At 30.9% G+C, this 22,729-nt stretch overlaps 1 protein-coding gene across 1 annotated transcript; it reads left to right on the top strand.

Moving 5' to 3' along the window:
- The first annotated feature begins 12,400 nt into the window (after window positions 1–12,400).
- On the top strand, window positions 12,401–14,782 carry LOC129312389 ((-)-germacrene D synthase-like). Its single transcript, XM_054954972.1, has 7 exons — window positions 12,401–12,567; window positions 12,704–12,989; window positions 13,076–13,448; window positions 13,533–13,751; window positions 13,842–13,980; window positions 14,064–14,312; window positions 14,394–14,782. The coding sequence occupies exons 1-7, from the start codon at window positions 12,421–12,423 to the stop codon at window positions 14,685–14,687; spliced, it is 1,707 nt and encodes a 568-aa protein (XP_054810947.1). The 5' UTR covers window positions 12,401–12,420; the 3' UTR covers window positions 14,688–14,782.
- Window positions 14,783–22,729: the final 7,947 nt, after the last annotated feature.

Below are 22,729 nucleotides of genomic sequence, written 5' to 3'. Positions count from 1 at the left end.
ATGTAGGAGAGGTTAGAGGATCGAACCTGGGGAGGCTCTATGCAAGGGGAATAATCCTGCACACTGCTGTGGGAAAGCCTTTGTCTCCTGATACTTACCGAAAGGGGTGGGGTCACCCTGTTGTGGCGCCTGGGGGGAGAGTATCCAGCGCCGCAAAAGACCTCGGGAAGGCGGGGTGACCGAAAGCCTGTTACAGTTGACAATGAAATTAGCATATTGGAAAATGAAAAATCCAAAGGAGATAGATTGTAAAGGAAGTTAGGATGATATCTATAAAAGGAAGACAATAAGGGTCTTGGCCTTAGACAAGCTCAGTTACAAAACCTAGCATTTATGATGAAACTAGGGTATGGTTTGATGGATTGTAGGGATGCTTTATGAGTGCAATTCATGTGTGAAAAGTACGGGTGCAATAAGGATATTTTGCCTACTATTGAAACACAGCAGGGGTGATAAGCCACTATTTTGATTTTATTTTGATACAATTTATAGCGTGAATTGAATTGTTATAGCACTAAAATTGGGAAAGATCTATTATCTTACTTGTGGCTTATTTGTGAAAATCAAGAAGAAGAAGCCGAAACTAAGGGAAATCAAGCACAAAACAAAGTCAATTGGACCAAGCACCAAAAATAGGCCCAAACGTTTAGTATTGTCTACGGATGAACCTTAAAGAATCATTACCATTTGCAAATGTGGCCTTAAGTGTCACACTTCAAAAAAATCAAGTGTGATCGACACGGGATATGGGTACAAACCTCACATCCCTTAAGCCGTGATCGGAGGAATTCTGAAATTAATACGTTAAACACATTAATAGAGTAATTAAAAATTACAATATTAAATCAGATATTCAATTTTAAAAGAAATGTAAAGATCCTACCTTTAGTCTACATGGAGCACCTAAGGCCAGACGCCAACGTAGGTATAAAGTTTAAATTTTCATCAAATAAGGATTTGACTAAAATAATTCTTTTGCTTCAATTCAGCAATAAAACTCCTCAGTAAATGTCTTGAGTCACAAGTTCAACTATACCATCTGAGACCAAAATATCTTTTTCAGTGAATAATGTCCCAACAATAAATAATAGAACATAAATAAAGTAAAAAGTTTGAAATAGTTATGTAAGTTAAATAAATAAAATTTTCATAAAAATTTTATAAACTTCATAATAAAATGTCTCTATAAATTTCAAATAAAATCTCAGATCATTGAATTATCATAGAAAATGATAATATCACTTGATTTCAAGAAAGAATATAAATAAAATAAATATTTATAAATAAATTACTAAATAAAAACTAATAGAATATAAAATCATCAAACGATTGGATTCATAATTATAGGGACTTATCAAAATAATTAACAAATGTGAATACATAATTCATGAGGGTAACTAACCAAACGTGGCTTATGCCATGAAAACAAACGTGGACACTCAGTCTACGAGGGTAAATAACCAAACGCGGTCGAAGCCACAAAACAAACGTAGACACACAGTCCACGAGGGTATGTAACTAAATGCAGCTGAGGCCACGAAACAAACGTGAGTACGATGCTCACGAATAACCATCCTTCTGTTCCACATACGTTGGCCATCGCACAGGGTTAGCACCTCCTATACACACCCTGCTAGTTAGATGTACTATGGCATGCCGAGGACTAATGGAACTGCCGTTAACAACCAATGTTCTATATAAAGTCCCTTTCAAATTTAATTTCAAACATGCGAGAAATTGATCAATATTCAATCAAATTTTCCTTTTCAATGTCAAACTCACATAAATCATTTTTTCATAACAATTCAATAATTTTTAAAATAAAATCTCACAATTAGAATTCAAACTTATATTAACTGATTAACCAAAATGATCAATTTTGGTAAAATAATTTCACGAAATAAAGCAATTTAATCAACAAAATATCTCATAATCACATTGTTGTTGTAAAAAAAATTTGCATAAAAATGTAATATTTGAATAAAAGAGATTTTAGTGAAATATCAGTTGGGATACTATCCACTTACCTGAAAATTTCTCAATAATCTTATAATTAGACTCCCTCAATTTCCTGCTTTCTCCAGTGATACTCCAAATTAATCTAGCATTTAAACCAACAACATTCAACCCCAACCATTAACACTCTTCTTATTTCATGTTTAATAAAAACCTCAATCATCACATAACCTAACAATTTTCCTTTTTGGTGCGATACAAATCCAATGAGTAAATCAACTTTACAACTTGTATGTAAAGACATATATTTTATCAACAAACTATTCAATTTCAAGGATTCAAATAATCACATTATTATTATTATTATTATTATTATTATTATTATTTCTTATCACCTTTGCAATATTCTCTAGCAAACATTTCAACAAACATCTTATAAGCACCAATATTTAAGTTTTATATTTAAGCTATTCTTTTCCAACTTCATCCTAACAAATTTTTCAATATCACCCAATCTAAACAGTTAGTTCAACTCAAAAATTATGACCCATGAGTATATCATTCTCAATCTTTAAGATAAATTGGCAGCTCAATATTTGAATTGTCTCTTTCCTATAACAGCACGACAGCAACAGAAAACACATTAAAATTTGGTAGTTTCATGGACACACAGAGCAAACCACACTCTAATGCACAGCAACAACAATCCACATTCACAAGTGCAGAAAATTATTTCCAATTCAATTTAAATTTCTCCCTTTTTTCAATGCATGGACAGCAGCATCACAAGAGGAAAAACTTCAACTAATAATTCACACACTCATGCACATAAAATTATCAGGAAGAAGATCTCAATGCTTCTCACCTTAATCATAAACAGCACAACAAGAAGGGAGAAGATTTACAAGAGCTATACAGGGTAGAAGGAGTTCGACAGAACTCGATGGAGGAGGAGGAAAGAGACACTGTTGCACGAAGAAGGAGGACGAAGGATGAGCTTCACTCACTAGCACCTAAATGATGTCAATGAGGAAGGGAGAAGACGTAATCGATGGTGAAATAAAGAACAGGGGAATGGCGAACTCGTGACTCCAACCTCGTCCACAGTGAGCAACAGAATTATAGACTGAATAAAAAAACTTGAGCTTATTATTGACGCACACACGAGCCTCCAACAGCTGAGGAGGAAGAAAAACTGAAGCTAAACACACACGCACATTGAATTGTCAAACCTGAATGAAGAAGCAGCGAAAAACAGGGATGAATGAAGGATTTTGATTGCTCCGCACGCTCAACAGAAGAGATGAACTAGTGAAGCAAGATGCATGCCACCGGTGAGAAGAAGAATAAGTTCAAAGGTGAGGAGGAAGGTTTCCAAAATGATGAAAGAAATGAGATTTAAGTCGGTGAAGAGAAGATTCTAGGATGCTCTGTTTTTGCTTCCATGCACGCGAGATATAAAACTGAAGAAAAGAACTTTTGGAAAAATCACAAGAAAGAACATGAGAAAATCACAAGAAAAAGAACAATAAAATTACAAGAAAGGGCACTATATTTTCTTATAATTTTAAAATCAAGCTTTTGTTCAAAAAACTTTGGACCCTAAGTCCTTGAGAAAATTTCTAGCATAAATTCCTATAAACTATCCCTTTCTACTTGCTATTAAACTTATTTAAATAAAATATTTATTAGGAGAAAAATTTTTGTTTAATTTAAAATTTAGGGTTATTACATTAAGAAGAGCGAGGAAGCCACTATACCAAAACGTCTGTGACATGATGACAGTGCACGATAGGTAAATAATGTCTGTGCTATGCATCATAGTGCATTGCTCAAAATTTTGCAGCAACATGTTGTCATATGACAGATTTAAGGTTGAACTTCCAGAGTACCTCAAATCTTCATTCAACATCTAATTAAGGTGACCTAGATGCCTATAAAAAACTTATTCCATAAACTAGTGAATGGCAGTGATTCCACTATCAAATTATATCATATCAAAAATTTAGACATCCAAACACAAACCAACTATATTTAAACACCTTTTCACAAAACCCATTCTAACTACCACAAGCTAAAACAACGACCTAGACCAAACTCAACAAAGCTAAGACAATCTATCCAATACACCACAACACACATATCAATCACAACCTATATTTTTACTCGTCAATCCCAAATTCATCAAAATGTATAAGTAGAGGTAATCATCATTTAAATCATCAAAATAATTACAACCATCAGTTTACCATGACATATATACTTGCACCAGTATTTTAACCTTAACTAGACATATTTGCCATTGAGTTTAGTTCAGTTTAGATATGGTTTTTTGTGTACAAATTAATATAATGTGTTTATATCAACAAATATTTCTTGAAAATTTATACTACATTCATATCAGCAAATGTTATTAACGTAATTATTTTTTAATTTATTCATGTTGGATAACAATGTTCTCTAATGGTAATTTCACTTCACATATTTGTATATATGACTGATTTCTTTCAAAGTTTTGCTAATTTTATTGGATTTTTGAAAGTTCACATATTTTATATATTTTTACCTCATTTTTCCTAACTTTTTAGCACTTGTTTTGGATTTTTTAGGTTTAATTGATTAATACTTGCAATTAAGGGGCAAGGAAATATTTTTAGAAAATTTTTGGAATTTATTGCATATTTTTTTAGATTTTATTAAATATTATTTTTTATCTCTAAAATGCATTTTTTTATTGATTTCATTATTTTATGTATAGGTGGCTCCATGAAAAAGAGAAAAAATAAAAAGATAAAGTGAGAATTTTCTTTCTTTTTATGTTAATTTCTTCCCCATTTATTTTTAACATTCTTCTATAATTTCTAGATCAGATTTTAATTCCACCATTCAAAAAATAATCGCACGTGCTCACGATTTGGAGAAGCAAGAATCAGCACTTTCACTTTAATTCTTTATCATTCAGAGTCTTATCTCTCCCACCTCCAGAGAACTCTGGTTTTTTTTTTTTTTTCACTGTTTCGTCTTTTTCTTCAACTCTTCCTTTACCAATTCTCTCCCTTTTCTCCACCAACTTTCTCCTGATCTTGCATCATTCATTCATCTAATCAAGTTCTAAACCGTGCAAGCATTTCCTCATCTAATTTGATTCAAATCCTTAATCAATTCAATCCTTATCGCAATTCCTTCATCAAATCATATCGGACTTTGCTTCTCTCGCATGGACTTGCATGGTTCGATTGGAGGTTTCTTGGAGGCAATTAATGATACAAGGCTAGATCGCTTGGCTTCCAAGGAGCAAAGTGGATGTGCATAAGTCTTTGATTTTTAAGGAAACTAAGCAATTTTAATTCTAGTTTTCCTCTCTATTCTGGTTGCAATTTTCCTAAATTTCCTCATTTGGTTTGAGGATTGTACCCAGTGCTTTAAGTATTTGATAAAATGCTTGAGGCATTTGATTGAGGAAAACTTGTATTTTGGTTATTGGAATGTTGAATGCTTTGCTGGAATTTTGAGCTTGACTGTTATATTCACATTCTTGCCTTGTTTTAAAATTGGTCCAATATATTAAATTGTGTAATTGCATTGTTTAATCATTGGAAACTTAATTTGAATTTAATCAATTGATTAATTCCAAATTAGGTGCTGTTTGTAGCTATTTTTAACATGTCCAACAACAATATACATGTTAATTAGAAGCTTAATAAAGCAAGTCTAGCTAGTCATATAATTGCTAGAATTCTAGAATTGTATGGTAACTACACTTGCTATGTTTATATGGTTGTTTGGGCTACGCAAGACTAATGAGAATGAGAGTTTAGCCAATTAAAAAATTGTGACAAGGATTGCATTTTCCTAAACTCTAAGAAATCTATCATCCATAATTGAACACATTCACTCAGTTTTCTATAAAAATTGAAAAACACAAAAAATACTAATCTAGGTTGTTTTTAATTGCATTTTAGGTAATTGAATGAAAATTCTTTGCTACTGTTTATTTACTTAAGTATTAGTTCTAAAATCAATCTTAATTTAATTCATTGGGAAGAATGACTTAGACTACACCCTATAGACATATAAGTTGTAGCTTGATTAATTTGAGGCCAATACTAATTAGGCTTACCAAGCTTCTATTCAATTTTAGACCACCATACTTTTCATTTTGTCCATCTTGATGCTTTTCCCCCTAACAGGTTTTAACTTCTCCCTTCCACATTCATCTCCTTCCTCTCATAGACAATTCAACCTCTTATGCACAGTTTTATTTTTAATTTTTAAAATTTTTAATTGTCATTATTCACAGGTTCTTGGCAAAATTAATGAATTATAAAAAAACAGGATTTTGTTTTGCATGGTCATCTCTCTCTCTCTCTCTCTCTCTCTCTCTCTCTATTATCGTAATGGTAATGGGTTTCTTTTCTATAATTGTATTTTATTTATATCTTTGTTTTGATTTTTCTATTCATGATTTTCTATTTATTTATATAATAAGGACAATCCTCTCCCAACTTTGAACAATGCGGCATAGGCATGTTTATTTTCAACCAATTACAAACCTAAAGGTTTTAAAGCTGCTGTTAAGTTATTCAAATTTAATTTATGCTAGTCTAGAACAATGACTTCTTCTAGGAGTCCATGAAACCAGGTGGTAGTGGGGTCCCATTCAGGGAACTTCTTCAGCTAATTGACAAATATTTTGGCTCATTTCAAAAGTTGGTGAGTGTTGACTAAACCATTTAATCTCTTATTTTCTTAGCCATAGATGCATTTACTTTTGCTGCTTTCAAGTAGCCTTACTTGAATTATGGGAAAGTCTTGTCCTTCATCATTAGCCTCCACATCAAAGACTCAAGCAGAAATTATGTTAACAAATGTTCTTTAATAGATGAAGTTTTAACTATCGATCTTTCTTAAACTATACTTTCTATAGGTGTATTGCAACTTGTAGTCTAGCAAGTGTAACATAGGCAACATTGGTATTGTTAGTATGTCATAAATATATGTTTTTTTTTTTAACATTTGGTTGGATTATTTCTTTTTATTTGTCCATTTCCTCTTTCTCACAATAATATTTGTTGGGATCCTTGTAGTTGTAGATAGTGACAGCTCGTATGACGGTGGAAGTACTAAACAAGACAAAACGATGCCAATAATAATGTGATAAAAGCCAAGCAAGGTGGAATTGGCGCACTAAATGTTAGATGAAACTAGCATTTACTTCCCATGCATATGGAGAGCATATGCTTTTGTTGTACATAATTTAAGAATTTTACAAATAAATATTATAAAAAATTATAATAATAATCACCAACAGAATATAAATCATATTATTATACTTATAATGCCATTAAAGATTAAAAAACTAAATTTAAAAGAGTTTCTTTGGATATGAAAATTGGGAAATTACCAAAGAAAAATAAGTTCAATTAAAAAATGGTGTGAAAAAAATCTAACATTAAGTTATCAATTTTCTAAACCATGAAAAAATTTCTCTCATTCCATTACTGTTGTCAATCATAGAAATACTCTTTATAACAAAATAAAAATAGTTATAGAAGTATGTTGTATAATATCTGATTAGATAATATCAGAAATATTAATATTAATTTAGATAACAAACTTACATATATAAAGAGACAAAATACCCCCCTAGATAAACAAATCATAAAATTATATATTGCAAAACTAAAAGAGCCATTAATATCATGTAAAAATGATGCCAATTCAATAAAAGTATATCCATCACACACTTTCAAAATGGAGATGAAAACAATCAAAATTACAAATGCATAGTTTTAATGAAAATAGAGTATCAACAAAGTATATCTTGTCACTTTTATCATATATCCAAGAATCTATCTAATTAGCAACTCCGATCCCATTTAGTTGCATAGCCATGCTTTAATCATTTCATATGATTTGGCTCCTTTCCTGAGGCTTTCCTTTCCCTCCAACATATACATGCTGTAACAACATAACAAATTAATTATGCTTGAAAAGATAATCATATATTAATAGACTACAATGTGAAACTTAAAAAAGAGTATTCTAATCATAAGCATCATGAACGATTGATATTAACATGGTGATTCAGTAAGAGTATAATCTTTGATAAACATTAAAGAAAAAAATAAATAGAATTTGTCATTGGCTCAACATGGTGATTCAATAAGGGTAACAATTAATTTTGGCTGCTGAAATAGCTTTCATTCAATGTGAGGAGAACAAAACTTATCACAATCTATAATAATGAATGAGGTTATGCTTCAATAATCTAAAACTTGCTGCATTGAAAAACCTGAAAAGCAAAGAGTTACATATTTAACGATTACTGCTTAAACGTGCTGACAAGACAAAGCTAATACAAAATGTATAATGGGAAAGCTGAATTAGTAACTCATAACTTAAAGGGACCTAGTCAGAGTACAAAATTCAAAAATTCAGAATGTAAACTATTATTGTGCATAACGGGGTTTATATAAATATTATATAAAATTAGTATTAACACATTGAAGGAGAAGTACACGGCATATGCATAATTACATAGAAAATAAGGGATTATGAACGAATGAAATCTAAAGATATCATCTAACTTGCTAGCAATTCATGACATGATTTCTCTAACTCTCACATCATGTGATTTGCTGAAGACATAATGGTAGCGAATATATTATAAGGCAACAAACAAGACTAAACAAACTATCACATATCAGCTTTGCTGCACCTACCTATCATCCTTACCAAATCACAAATCTTGGTGTGTTGCTCAAAAAAAACAAACCTCCAACTGGAAATTGCAAGAAATCACAACCTAATGGATATGCATCATGCTGCTATATCTAGTGATAACCTGCAAAACTTATACAATAGGTGTGGTGCTCAAAAAATAATCAGTCTTAAGTTAAGGGATTCTCTTTGTAACCGATTAGAAGACATTGTTATCATTTTTTGTCAGCATTTTTTCCTTAATGTTACATGAAATATTTCTTTCATATTGCAACATGAGGTGCGACTAGAAAATCTATTATTCTTTAACAGAACGTATTCAATTATTTTGAGAAAAAAACTTTCATTCATTTTTTAGCCTCAAAATTGAATACACACACACACACAAAAACATGCAAAAAAATTTTCATTTTATCTAACAAGACAACATTATTACTTAAATTAAAATTTTATAAATGTTATTATCTATATTACTTCTTATGATTTTTTTATATCAAACCCCGAGCATTGCACGAGAACCATTTTAGATCAAAACATTTTGTTTAATATAAAAAAATTTTGATACATGTTTTCTCAATTAAAAGACCATGCAATGCACCGAATTAATTCTAGTTCTAGTTATTTGTAAAACCAGTGAGTCAACAAAAGTACAATAAAATAGTACAGTAAAAATATTTGTTTCTTGAAGTTTTGCTCATTCTAAATGCTAATTTTAATGTAATTAGATAAAATCTAATTTTATGATTTCAAGGTTCATTTTTACTTAAGTAATGGTTTAAAATTTTTAGATTATTATACACTTAATAATTTAGAAATTAAAAATTAAAATTGAATAAAATATTTTAATTTTGTTAACATTGGATAAATTAATTTGCAATTAAAATTTTATTCAATTGGTAATATATAATAGAAATTATATAAATAAAATGTTAAATTATTAATTAAGTTTTATTATATATAAATATTTTTCTACAAATATATAATAAAGTTATTATTGTTAATATAAAATTTATAATTTTTGCCACTTTTTTGTTTTTTTTTTGTTCAGCCAAGTATAATAAAAAAATCATATCACTCTATTCTTTTCTCTTCTCATTTTCTTTCATCAACCAAGCACAACATCAATATTCGTGGGTAAATAATCTTTACTTTCAATCCACTCTTTAAACTTACCAAAACTACTTGCCTACTTTCACGAAGCCCAAGACCCATTCATATTTATTTTTCTATTTATAAGATAAAATAAGTTAAATTTTGCATACGGATTAAATTAAGTTAATTAATTTATTCATTTTTCAACCAAAAAATAATTAATTTATACCTTACATCTATTTCTATTTTTTTCAATTCTACCCTTATCTAATGTCCAATTTATTTGTAAATCTTTAATGAGGAAGGCAGCATTTATAGCAAATCATTTCATGCATTTAATAAGACCATATTGATTAAAAAATATTAAATATTTATCAAATTTTTTAATTTATCTTATAAATAGAAATAAATCACTTTCCAGAAATTTTTTTTTTTCCTTTTAACTATAAACGAAGGGAATTAGTATGTTAAGACTTAAGAGGGGAGTCTTACTTAACTCTGACCAATATACTCCTTCCATCCTAGTATATAAAATAATTTTGGAAGTAATTCAATGTCTTAAAATATAAGATAGTTTAATCAAAAAACTTTTATTATTTAATAGACTAAAACATATTTGCATTTGGGATATTTGGTTCCACAGAAACAATTTAAAGTACATTAGATCTTAGATGCAATTTTTTCCACTTAAAAAAACAAAGAAGAAGAAGCTATCAAGTGGAATGAATAGGTCATCGGAGCGAAATTCAAGTTCAATCCTAGTCTTTTAAAAAAGAAAAAAAATAGAGCTTCTTCAACTCACTTTTATTAGTTTATAGCTTTTGGAAAAAAACCTCATGTCTATGAATGTATTAGATATTTTATCTGACAAGATTATCTCCAAAAAAAGAAGAACACTTGCCTTCCGATGGAACCGTCGTCACCAGATCAATTAGCAATATAAACATGTACTGAGTCTAAATGATACGAGGACAGAGGATTATTTTGGTGCTGGCCCTAGCAATGAGCACTAAATATTGTCATATCAAAGTCTAAATTCAATTAGGTGCGCATAAAACCCAAGAAGGCTTTATGCTATAAATTCCAGGAGACGAGCGATTATTTGATTCAATTTGCTTTTATGTCTTGTTCACTTAATTAAAGGGAAAGACAATGAATTTATGAGTATGATTTACACTTTCAAAATTCAACTATCAATGGTGTTTATATGATCAGGTGATGTTTTGCTTTACTAGGGTCTTTATTTGTCTTTTTTTTTTCTTATTATTGACCACAATTAGTTTTTATCAACTTAACCCTTAGTTTGATTAGCTTAACCATGATACATCAATTATTCCTGGATTGAGATTTTGAGTGGGTGTTGTTTAGGTACTTATTATATTTATAAGTGCCTTATCATCATCATCATCATCATCATCATCATCATCATCATCATCATCATCATCATCATCATCATCAAATCTAGATCATTTCTAGATCATTTGAATCTATTTTGCATAAAGTGATTGACGCAATGAAATAAATTTAAATGGTAAACCAGGTCTATGGATTCGTTTTAAATTCAAAATATTGTTTTTTTATCATTAATATTTCCAAAAGAACACCGTTCCCTCTTTGCCCTTCCGTGGCTTTAATTGTTGGGCCAGAAATGACAATAATGGAGGCTCTGAATTGTCAGCAGGGCCCCAAATTTGTAGATTGTGTTTGAAGGATCTTGGTCGACAATATCATATGTGGGCCCACTTCGTTGAAACCCGTGAAAAATATAGTGGACCCATTTCTGGCTTTGTATATCCTAATCCTAATAGAAACGCAATACACGAATAAAAAATCATGCAAGTTGGGTACCTCAATGGTGGTAGGTCCGACTCATCTGACGTTAAGTCATAAAGTTCTTTCATTCTAAATTTAATCATTTTTAAAATCGATTCTTATTAACTGGTCTTGGGTATGAGCCCAAATTTTTTTAATTATAGTATTAGATAGTCATTATATAAATTATAATGTTACAAAATTCAAAATAAGTAATATAGATCTCAATTTTAAATTCCAAACACATATTTTAAAGTTTAAACTTAATTGAAATAGTTAAAATACTTCAATTTTTTAGTATTAAAATCAATATGTGCTTAAACAAGTAGTTCGAGTATACTTTTTTAAGGTTTAAATGGGTTGAATTCAAAAACCATTTTATACAAAAATGCCTTAATTTTCAATTCCCAAGCTTGAAAAATAAAGCTTAAATGAATAGCTCAACAAGTCCAATTCATATTCTCAACTCTTCCCAATGACATTTGTTTTAAAAAAAAAAAATTCCAAAATTTACTGCTGACTTTAGCCTAACCATGAAGGTTATCAGTCATGATTATTTCTTTTCACACATATATTGTTTTCCTTAGCGAATCAACATAAAATAAAATGAGAAAAATATCATGATGTGTGCACAGCCATTTCTTTTGTTCTATGTTTTTAAAAGAGTAACCCGCCAATTCTAAATATCATGATAAATGTTTGAGGATTAAGAAGAATAATCTAATGAATGGATGCTTTAACTTTTTCTATAAATACATCGCGTCCAAACGTCAAAATTGAAGCAAACTACAAAAACCACCTTTTTTTTTTGTTTCTAATTAAGGATATAGTCACAAGATGTCTATGGTTTCTGCTTCAACAACACTTGTTCCTTCTTCATCAACCCATGGTCTTGCCATCACATCTGATTTGCGTCGACATCTTGCAGATTATCATCCTTCTCTTTGGAACGATTATTTCCTTCAATATGCTTCCGAATCTTTGGTAATTAAGGATTTCTACTTGTGCTATTTCGGATTTACGCAGAGATCAAGTGATATCATTGAAAATATAATTAAGTGATCATGATCTTGTTATCTTGGTTTACTTGATAATGGCGAGTTCTTTGAAAACTGTGCAGGAAGTTGATGAGGAAATGGGGAAACAAGTTGAAACGGTGAAAGAAGAAGTGAGGAAGATGCTTATATCTCCGATGGAGAAGCCCTTCATAACCAAACTTGAACTGATTGATTCAATTCAACGTCTGGGATTGTCGTACCATTTTGAACATGAGATCGATGGGCTCTTGCACCAAATTCACAATGCTTACGTGGAAGACAATCAAATCCTAACTCATACCGAAGATCTCAACTCTCTTGCTCTACTTTTTAAGCTACTGAGGCAACAAGGATATCCCATTTCACCTGGTGTGTGTGTGTGCCACCATGAGTTTGCTTCCTTCAATTTGTTCTGTTAATAGCTGAAATTTAAATATGTATACCATTACTATCAGATGTGTTCAACAAGTTCAAGGATGATGAAGGAAACTTTAGTGAAAAGATGGCATCAGATATCCAAGGAATGCTGAGTCTGTATGAAGCTGCATATCTCAGTGTTCATGGAGAGGACATTTTGGACGAAGCACTTGTTTTCACTTGGAATCGTCTTCGCTCCATCACAGTTGAATCAAACCTTTTTCTTGCAGAAAAACTTCAACAAAGCTTAAAGCAGTGTCCTTACAGGGGATTGCCAAGGCTTGAGGCAAGAAAGTACATTTCCATATACCACCTTCATCCTTCCTGTGATCAAGTTCTTCTGATGCTGGCAAAATTAGATTTCAATATGCTCCAAAAACTGCATCAGAAAGAGTTCGGCAATATCTGCAAGTGAGTTCTTGAGCTTAGCTTCTTGGATAGATTAATTTGTTTGACGTGAATGCGAGATACTTGTATTTGCCTAATTATTATTAGGTGGTGGAACAAATTGGATGTGCCAAGAAATGTATCATACGCGAGAAACAGGATCGTGGGATTATGCTTCTGGGTTCTCACGGTTTATTTTGAGCCTCAGTACTCTAAAGCTAGAAGGATGATGACCAAAGTAATTGGCCTGTTATCCATCATTGATGATACATACGATGCCTATGGAACAATTGACGAGCTAGAACTCCTCACCGAGGCAATCCAGAGGTTTAATTACCCCGTTGAAACTGTATACATTCTCTCCCTTTCTGCTTTAATTTTACTACGCTCAAAGTTAAACTGTTTTAATGCTTACAGGTGGGATATTTGTTGCTTGAATGATCTCCCAGAATACATCAAGTTAGTTTACAAGGAAGTGTTGAATGTTTTCCAAGAAATAGATGAAGACATGAGGAAGGAAGGGAGATCATACAGTGTTCCCTATGCCAAACATGAGGTATGATGATCATGATGATGTTGTTTTACTATATATCCTTGATTAACAAGATGTGACCGTTGATGTGAAACCTGTATTGACAGTTTAAAAAGGCTGTGCGAGCCTACATGACGGAAGCAAGATGGTTAAATAAGAACCATGTTCCGACAACAGAGGAGTACATCAACGTATCAACCGTAACAACTTGTTATCCAGCGCTTTCTACGACTTCTTTTCTGGGCATGGGAAACATAGCTTCGGAGGATATCTTCAAGTGGGCCCAAACTCACCCTAAAGTCGTCAAAGCTTCTCCAGTTATTTGCAGACTCATGGATGACATTGTCTCCAGTGAGGTATATCATAACTATATATACACAAATTAATTACTTCTTTTGAACCAGAAATTAAATTAACTTTGGGGTTAATTTGTGCAGTTTGAGAAGAGAAGAGGGCACGTTGCGTCACTGACAGAATGCTACATGAAGGAACATGGAGTGTCGAAAGAGGACGCCATAGATGAACTAGAGAAGATGATTAGGAGTGCATGGAAGGATGTGGACCAGGAATGTCTGAGACCAACTCAAGTGGCAAAGCCCATTCTGATGAGAGTTCTCAATCTTGCTCGATTCATGGATGTCATTTACAAGGATGCTGATAACTTTACGCATTCTGCAGGAATCATGAAGGACTCTATTCAACTTGTAATTCTAGACCCTGTGCCAATTTGAGCAACTTGTTCTTACTTATTAATCTTACATATCTGGGCAAAAGTATATTATTTTTAAGATGTACTGGTGTAAGTGTACTTAAACTGTTGAATAAAATTGTGTTTAATAATTAAAATATAATAAAATGAATAAGACTTCCAAATTTAACTTTTGAGATTCAGTTAAAATGTAACATCTTTCCAAAAATAATAATAATAATAACAGAGTGACTTGATGGCAAGATCTTATCTATGGACAACAGATTAATTAAGCATCATGCATCAATTTGTAAGTTAAAGGAGGCTTTAATTGGGAACAAGTGGACCCACTGCATTGACATTTGACACCCATCAGGTATGTTACGGGAATGAAAACTAATAAGTTACAGGCACTCAATTATTGTGCGACAGTTTTAAATAGTTCATTCTCTGGATGCCAATGAGCAGGCCCAAGCCCAAAGTCTACAAATTATGTTTTGGTTTTCATTGGCCCAACCTAATGACTCTTCACAAGTCCGTACTCTAATGCTAATCAGGCCCATAATTTAAACCTGATTAACAATACTCTTTCTGTTAAACAACGTGAGATTCCTTTACCCAAAAAGAAAAGTGAGATTTTTTTTTTAACTAAATATCATCCTCTAATAAAGTATTTAGTTGCCAATAAATTAATATTATTTTTTTATATTTAATAGAATATCTTACTTTAAAATAAATATGGAGTAGTTTATTTATTATGAGCACTCTTAAAGAAAAACATATTAATTACAATTTAAAAGACTAAAAATATCTTATGCCTTTTAATATCTATTCTCTTAAAAATATATTACATTTTTAATGAAGTGAGTGTATTTAAATTATTTGATTTCACTTGATTTTCTTTTAATATTTGTTTGATTGAATAATAATTTCGCAATATTCAATTTATTATCTTCATGACTAATTTTGCCCCCAGAAATCTTTATATTAATATGAAATAATATTATTTTATGTTAAATAGGCATGGTAATTTTTTTATTCATTTTATTATTATAAAAGTTCCAAAATTATGAAAACAAGCCATGAAATTACAATAACTCAGCTCTAAATCATTATCTTCACGAAGCATGTGAACTTGGACCCTAGTTGCATTGCATGCATCATTGAAATAAGCTCCTCTCTCTGGTTTTTTAATTTTTTGTTGAAAAAACTGGGCTATACGTTCCTAGACGTGGAGAAGGAAATTGATTGTGCATGAATTACTTAGGGATTTTCACGAGTTGCCTTGTGCAGATAATTTTTTCCCTCCTGGGTGAAATGGAAGCCACATGTCTCTCTGGTTTTTTTCTCTCTGTTTTCTTTTTTAAACAGGGGGTCGGACCAGACCATAACACGTTACATAATTGAATCATTATTCATTAACCTACCCACACACTTATGATGCAAGTGAAATAATTATTATCGAAGCGCCTAACACTAGATCTAAATCTTATTATGGCTTGCAGCAAAAATACATTATAAGAACACCCGTGTAGGTTATGCGTAACCACACGATACGGTAACAAACATTTTAGGCCATCACATGCACACCTACCCTGTCGCGCTTTTTAATTCATAATTAGGAAAGAGTTCCACACACCACAAGAGCATATAGCTAGTTTACAAATAAAAGTAAAACTAGGAGGAATAACACTTTAATATATACCACAAGATTAAAATATTCTAAAATTTCAATGAGAAAGATCAATGTTGTTGAGACAGCACAAACTGGTCCTTTTCTGAAAATAGGAACACAAGATAAAAAGCCAAGAAGAGGGATATATAGGAAGAATCATTATTGAGGACGTCTATTGTTACAGCTTCAACATTATTTGCTGCCCCTCCTTCAACAGAACATGCCACCAAGTCCCATCTTGGAAGACGTTGCGAAGATTTTCATCCTTCTATTTGGACCGATTACTTCCTTCAATATGCCTATCCCTCTTCAGGGGCTGTGTGTGTGTGTGTGTGTTCATGCTTTTGCTTTTCTCTGTTCATGCTTGTTTCATGCTTTCTTTCTTTATGGGTGTTATACTTTTACTTTAATCAGTAAAAGTAAATTAAATTGTGACCCATTTGTGAATATATGTGGGCCAACCAGATGTGTTTGACAAGTTTAAAGATGAAGAAGGAAACTTTAGTGAGAGAATTAGTAAAGGATGTGGAAGGAATGCTGAATTTGCACGAAGCTGCCCGTCTGACTGACTATCCATGGAGAAGACATCTTAGACGAAGCAACTGCTGTCACTTCCACTCAGCTTTAGACCATCAGTAACACTATTGAACCCAACACTTTTGTTGGTGAACAAGTTCATATTAGCTTTAGGCAATATCTCCAAAGGGGATTGCCAAGGCTAGAGGCTCGAAAGTATAATTCTATCTACCATCTGCATCCTTCTCACAATGAAGTCTTGCTAACCTTGGTAGAATTAGATTTCAATGCCCTTCAGAAGTTACGTCGGAAAGAAGTTGCAGACATTTTCAAGCAAGTCCTTGAACCTTTAATTTTGTACTTGCGTGAATTTTTTTTTTTTTTTTTAAGAAAAGGGACCATTTGCCATTATTATAACTTATAATAGCAGGTCTAAATTGTTTGGGCTAACTTATCTTTTAATTATAGTGTGTGTATACACATAGCCATTAGCCAATGGGTTATAATTTGGTGAGATTAATTGGGTGGTGGAATAGTTTGGATGTGCCGAGAAATATATCAGATCTGAGGGAGGGGATTGTGGAAAGTTGCTTTTAGATTCTCGGAGTTTATTAGGAGCCTCAATATTGTCTGGGCAGATTCATTCTCACCAAAGAGATGGCCCTTTTATCCCTCATTGATGATACTTATGATGCTTATGAACCATTGATGAGTTAACCATGTTCACTGGCGCACTTGAGAGATTTAAGTTATACTAATACACTCAAAACCAAGGCTCTGTTTTTTTCTTTTTTTTGCCCTTCTTAGTTGTTCTAATCTATTGTTGCTTTTTAATTTGGAGCATTATAAGTACCAATCAATGATTTTATAAGGTTGGATATCTGCTGCATGATCTCCTAGAATACATAAAGCTAATTTATGAGGCACACGTGTGGAAGGAAGGCAGAGAATGCAGTCTTAACTATGCAAAATCTAAAGTATGATTATTTAAAGATTTAGCTTTCATTAATATATATATATATATATAGACGCATACTGTTTTTATTCTAAAAATCCTATCGGTGATTCATATTTCTAAATGTCTGTTATGCATTGATGGCAGCTGAAGAAGGTGATCCGAGCCTTCATGAGAGAGGCCGAATGGTTCAATGGAAACTATGTACCAACGACACAGGAGAATCTCGACACTGCAACGAGATCTTATTCTTTTCAAATGCTCTCAACCATATCTTTCTTTGGGCTGGGCACATTGCCACCGATGACATGTTCAAATGGGTTACAAGTGGCCCAAAACTAGTGAAAGCCTATTCACTCAGGTGCAGGGCCATGGACGACATAGTTTCCAGTGAGGTGCATCAAGAGTCTCGCTGGTTCTGTACATGTTAGACATGATGAGAATTGACATCATGAACCTTTTCTATGAATGTACACGTACAGTTTGAGCAGAAACGAGGGCACATTGTGTCGTTGCTTGATTGCTACATGAAAGAACATGGGGTGTCGAGAAGAAGCCATCGATGAGTTCCATAAGGTTACAGATAATGCGTAGTAGGATATGAATGTAGAATTCCTAAGACCTTTTGAAAGTGGTGAGGCCTTGTTTATTGCCAGTTCTGAAACTGGCTCGTGTTATGGAGGTGCTTTACAAAGAAGAAGATAATTACACTCATACTCAAGGAATCATGAACGATTCCATTACAGCTTTGCTGGTGGATCCTATGCCAACACGAGCAATATATACATAAAACCCAGTTTAGAAGGATGATGAATAAAATATGTAATATATATGCGCGGTTTGTTTGTGTTAATCAAGATCCTGCTGGGCCAAATGTTGCATGCTTTGTCCGCAACTTGTTGGTCCATTTTTCTCTTTATTTTACTCTTTTCCCTCATTAGTCTAAGTAAGAACGTGATCGAGATCTGGCCCAAAAAAAAAGAACGTGATCGAGATTCCCAGAACATTCTGCAGGTGAAGGTCACGATCTTGCGAGATTAAAAGCTCATAGATCATGGTTTTGTGTAAAGCAACTGTCCTACTGGCTGTTCCAAGTTTTAAGGAGTTCAAGGATTCATACTTATCTAGTATGGTCATTTCATCATGTTGTGGATTGAACTTGTCATTATTGAATCCTTTGTTCGGTTTGACACTTCAAAGACTCAACTCAATTTTTGCTATAGCTGTTGAGATTTTTTGAATAAGTGTCATGGGTTCTATCAGATGCTAATAAGCAAGTGCTTGTGATCATCTTTAAAAGAATGAAGCCTCATTCTCAATCAAATTAAAGGGCCTTCTTTTATGCCCATATACATAACGCACTGATATGTCAGTGCGTCGACGAAAATACGGTAAAATAGTACAGTAAAAATATTTTTATTTGCTGAAGTTTTGCTAATTGTAAATGCTAATTTTAATGTAATTAGATAAAAGCTAATTATTTTTACATTTTCAACGTTAATTTTTACTTAAGTAGTTTACAATCTCTATATTATTCTATATTTAATAATTTAAGAAATAAAATTTCAAATTGAATAAAATATTTTTTGTTAGTATTGGATAAGATAATTTACAATCATGGTTTTATTCAATTAGTGATATATAATAGAAATCATATACATAATGCCACCGAAGGATCTTTTCAGCAACATACAATTTGGTCACGTCTTTTTTAATAATTTGTCCAATTTTAATTTAAATAACCCAACAAATTACACCCGGTTGAAAAAAATCACACTTAGTATTTAATTCTCCTAATAAATCCTAACTTTACTGGTCCATGTCATGCAAAAAGAAAAGGAAAATAATTTGTGTGTGTGTGTGAAAATGGTCCCATATATTTAGACACTGTCCAAATCCAAAATAATATAAATTTCAATTATTTGATAAACATATTATAATATAATATTAATAATATCGATTCACCCGTGGGCAAAAAATAAATAAAAAATAAAATGGTCCCATATATTTAGACACAGCACAAATCCAAAATAGAATAAATTTGTATGATTCGATATATTTTTTAATATATTATAATATTAAAAATATCGATTCACCCCTGGGAAAAAATAAATAAACAAATAAATAAATATTTAAAATTGAATAAAATATTTTTTGTTAGTATTACATAAGATAAAATTTGCAATTCTTTTTTAAATTCTATCAGCATTATATAATAAAAATTATATAAATAATATGTTAAAACTGTTAATTAAGTTTTATTATATATAATTTTTTTCTAGAAATGTATAATAAGATTATTATTGTTCACATGAAAGTAATAATTTCTGCCACCTTGCTATTTTTTTTTCTCAATCAAGTATAATAAGAAAAAATTGCATTGCTTCACTTTTCTCTCTTCTTTATTTTCTTTTATCACCTAAGCATAATATAAATATTCATGGGTAAATAATCTCTACTTTCAATACACTCCTTATACTTACCAAAACTACTTTCATGAAGCCCCCGACCCATTTATTATTCTATTTATAAGAGAAAATGACTTAAATTTTACATACAAATTAAACTAGTTTAATTAATTTATAACTTTCTCGACCAAAAAATAAATAAATTTATGTATTAAATCTATTTCTATATTTTCAATTCTATCCTTATTTAATGTCCAATTTATTTGTCAATGTTTAATGAGGAAGGCAGCATTTATAGCAAATCATTTCATGCATTTAATAATTTATATTATCAATAGAAATAAATCACTTTGCAAAATTTTTCCTTATGACTATAAACGAAGGGAATTAGTATGTTAAGACTTGAGAGGGAAGGCTTACTTACCCTTAATTTTAACAATATATTCCTTCCATCCTAATTTATAAGATAATTTTAGAATAGTAATTAATTTAGTACTCATAGAATATAAGATAATTGATAAAAATAAAATTTTATCATTTAATAGATTGAAACATATTTGCATTTAGAGTATTTGGGCCTGCAGAAATAATTTAAAATGTATTGGATTTTAGATGCGAATTTTTCATTATGAGAGCCTTAAGTACGATTCTTTGAAAAAAAAAAAATGACAAGCCGGGCATTCTCAATCTATCAAGTGGAATCAGTAGTTCATCAAAGTGCATAAGTTCAATCCTAGTTTAAAAAGAAAATAGAAAAGAAAAAAATGGAGCTTCTTCAACTCACTTTTATGGCTATTGGGGGAAGGAAAAAAAGACTGCATGCAGATATTGATCTTACAAAATTATCTCCAAAAAGGAAGAACACTTGCCTTCTGATGGAATCGTCGACATCAGATCAATTAGGAATATGTAAACATGTTCTAAATCCAAATAATATGACGAGAAAAGATTATTTCGGCGCTGCACAGGCTATGAGCGCTAAATATTGTCATATCAATTAAAGTCTACAATTCAATCAAGAGCATAAACTCCAAGTAGGATTTATGCTATAAATTACAGGAGACAAGTTCTTGTTTAATGGAATTTTATTTGCTTTTATGTTTTGTTCACTTAGTTAAAGGGAAAGACAACGAATTTATGAGTGTAATTTACAATTTCAAATTTCAAGTATCAATGGTGTTTATACGAGGTGATGATTTGCTTTTACGATTTGTGCGATTGTCTTGAAAGATGAGAGGGGATGGAGCCTAGGGTTATAAAACATTGATATTTCAAATTGTCTTACATATCCATGTTAGTATCATATACCGATATTCATCGATACTTCTTCGATGCATATCCATAATATCAAAATAATATTTTTTTAATTTAAAAAAATAATTTTCAATACATATTGGATACTTCTACATTGCTAATCGATACTTAAAAATAAAAATTTAAAAAAAATTATTAAAACTTGCAATATTAAACTTTTTATTGCTAATATCATTTTTTGATTTGCTTTTAAAGTCAAAGATTAGATTTTTCTTAAAAAATAAGTTTTGAATATAATAAAAGAATAAATATTACATTTTTGTTAATTATAAAAACATGAAAATGTAATCTTACGATAGTCGATAAGGAGAAAATATTGATACTGTACCTATTAATAAGAACTAAGTAGTAGGCAATTAGGTATAGATAAAATAAAAACTAAAATAAATGATTATATTTTATTTGGTATTATTATAAAGGACTATTTATGTTTACTAATTTAAATATCTTTCAAATTAAAAGTATATTTTTAATATTTTTTTACAAATATATATACACATATTGAAAACGTGTCATTTTTTATAATTTTAAAAATTAAAATATCGACGTATCGGATATATATCCGATATGTGTATCAGTATCTGTGTAACTTAGAGGCTAGAAGCATATTATTATTATCCATTAGTCCTATTTATAAATCACTGTTAATATTTTTACTAGAGTTAAGGAAAACATTAAATTTCATTAATTTTGTATCAAAAATTAATAAGTTTTTGATTTTATTCCTATTAAATATACATAGTTTAAAATAAAATAATCTAATATTTACTCCCTTCATTCAACAACGTAAGATAATTTTTAAGAAGTTGAATGTTAAAAAATGTGTAAGGCATTTTTAGCCTTTTGAAATGTAATCATTTTTTTTAAGTGCCCCTATTGATGAATAACTTTATATTTACTGTAGAGTGTTTAATAGTGATAAATATAAAAAGATAGAATTAATTTAAAAATAAGTAGCTACTTTATTGGAGGGTGAGATTCTATTAAAAATAATTTATATTTTTTAATAGAGGGAGTAATAATCTTTTCAACATTTAATTATGACAAAATGATAAAAATGAATACAATATTTATTGAAATAGCCTATAAATAAAATTAAAAAATTAATTATCTCTATTTTATAAATAGGATTAAAGGAGTAACTAAAAAACATAATCATTTAATTTTGAATTAATGAATGTAACGATATTTTATGAAACTACGTAAAGAAATGCATT

Source organism: Prosopis cineraria, unplaced genomic scaffold (genome assembly GCF_029017545.1).
Source record: "Prosopis cineraria cultivar Desert tree isolate PC_DT_omini unplaced genomic scaffold, ASM2901754v1 PC6, whole genome shotgun sequence".
In the NCBI taxonomy this organism is placed as follows: domain Eukaryota; kingdom Viridiplantae; phylum Streptophyta; class Magnoliopsida; order Fabales; family Fabaceae; genus Prosopis; species Prosopis cineraria.
Note: the sequence above shows the minus strand (reverse complement) of the source record. Positions and strands in the feature narration are given on the sequence as shown.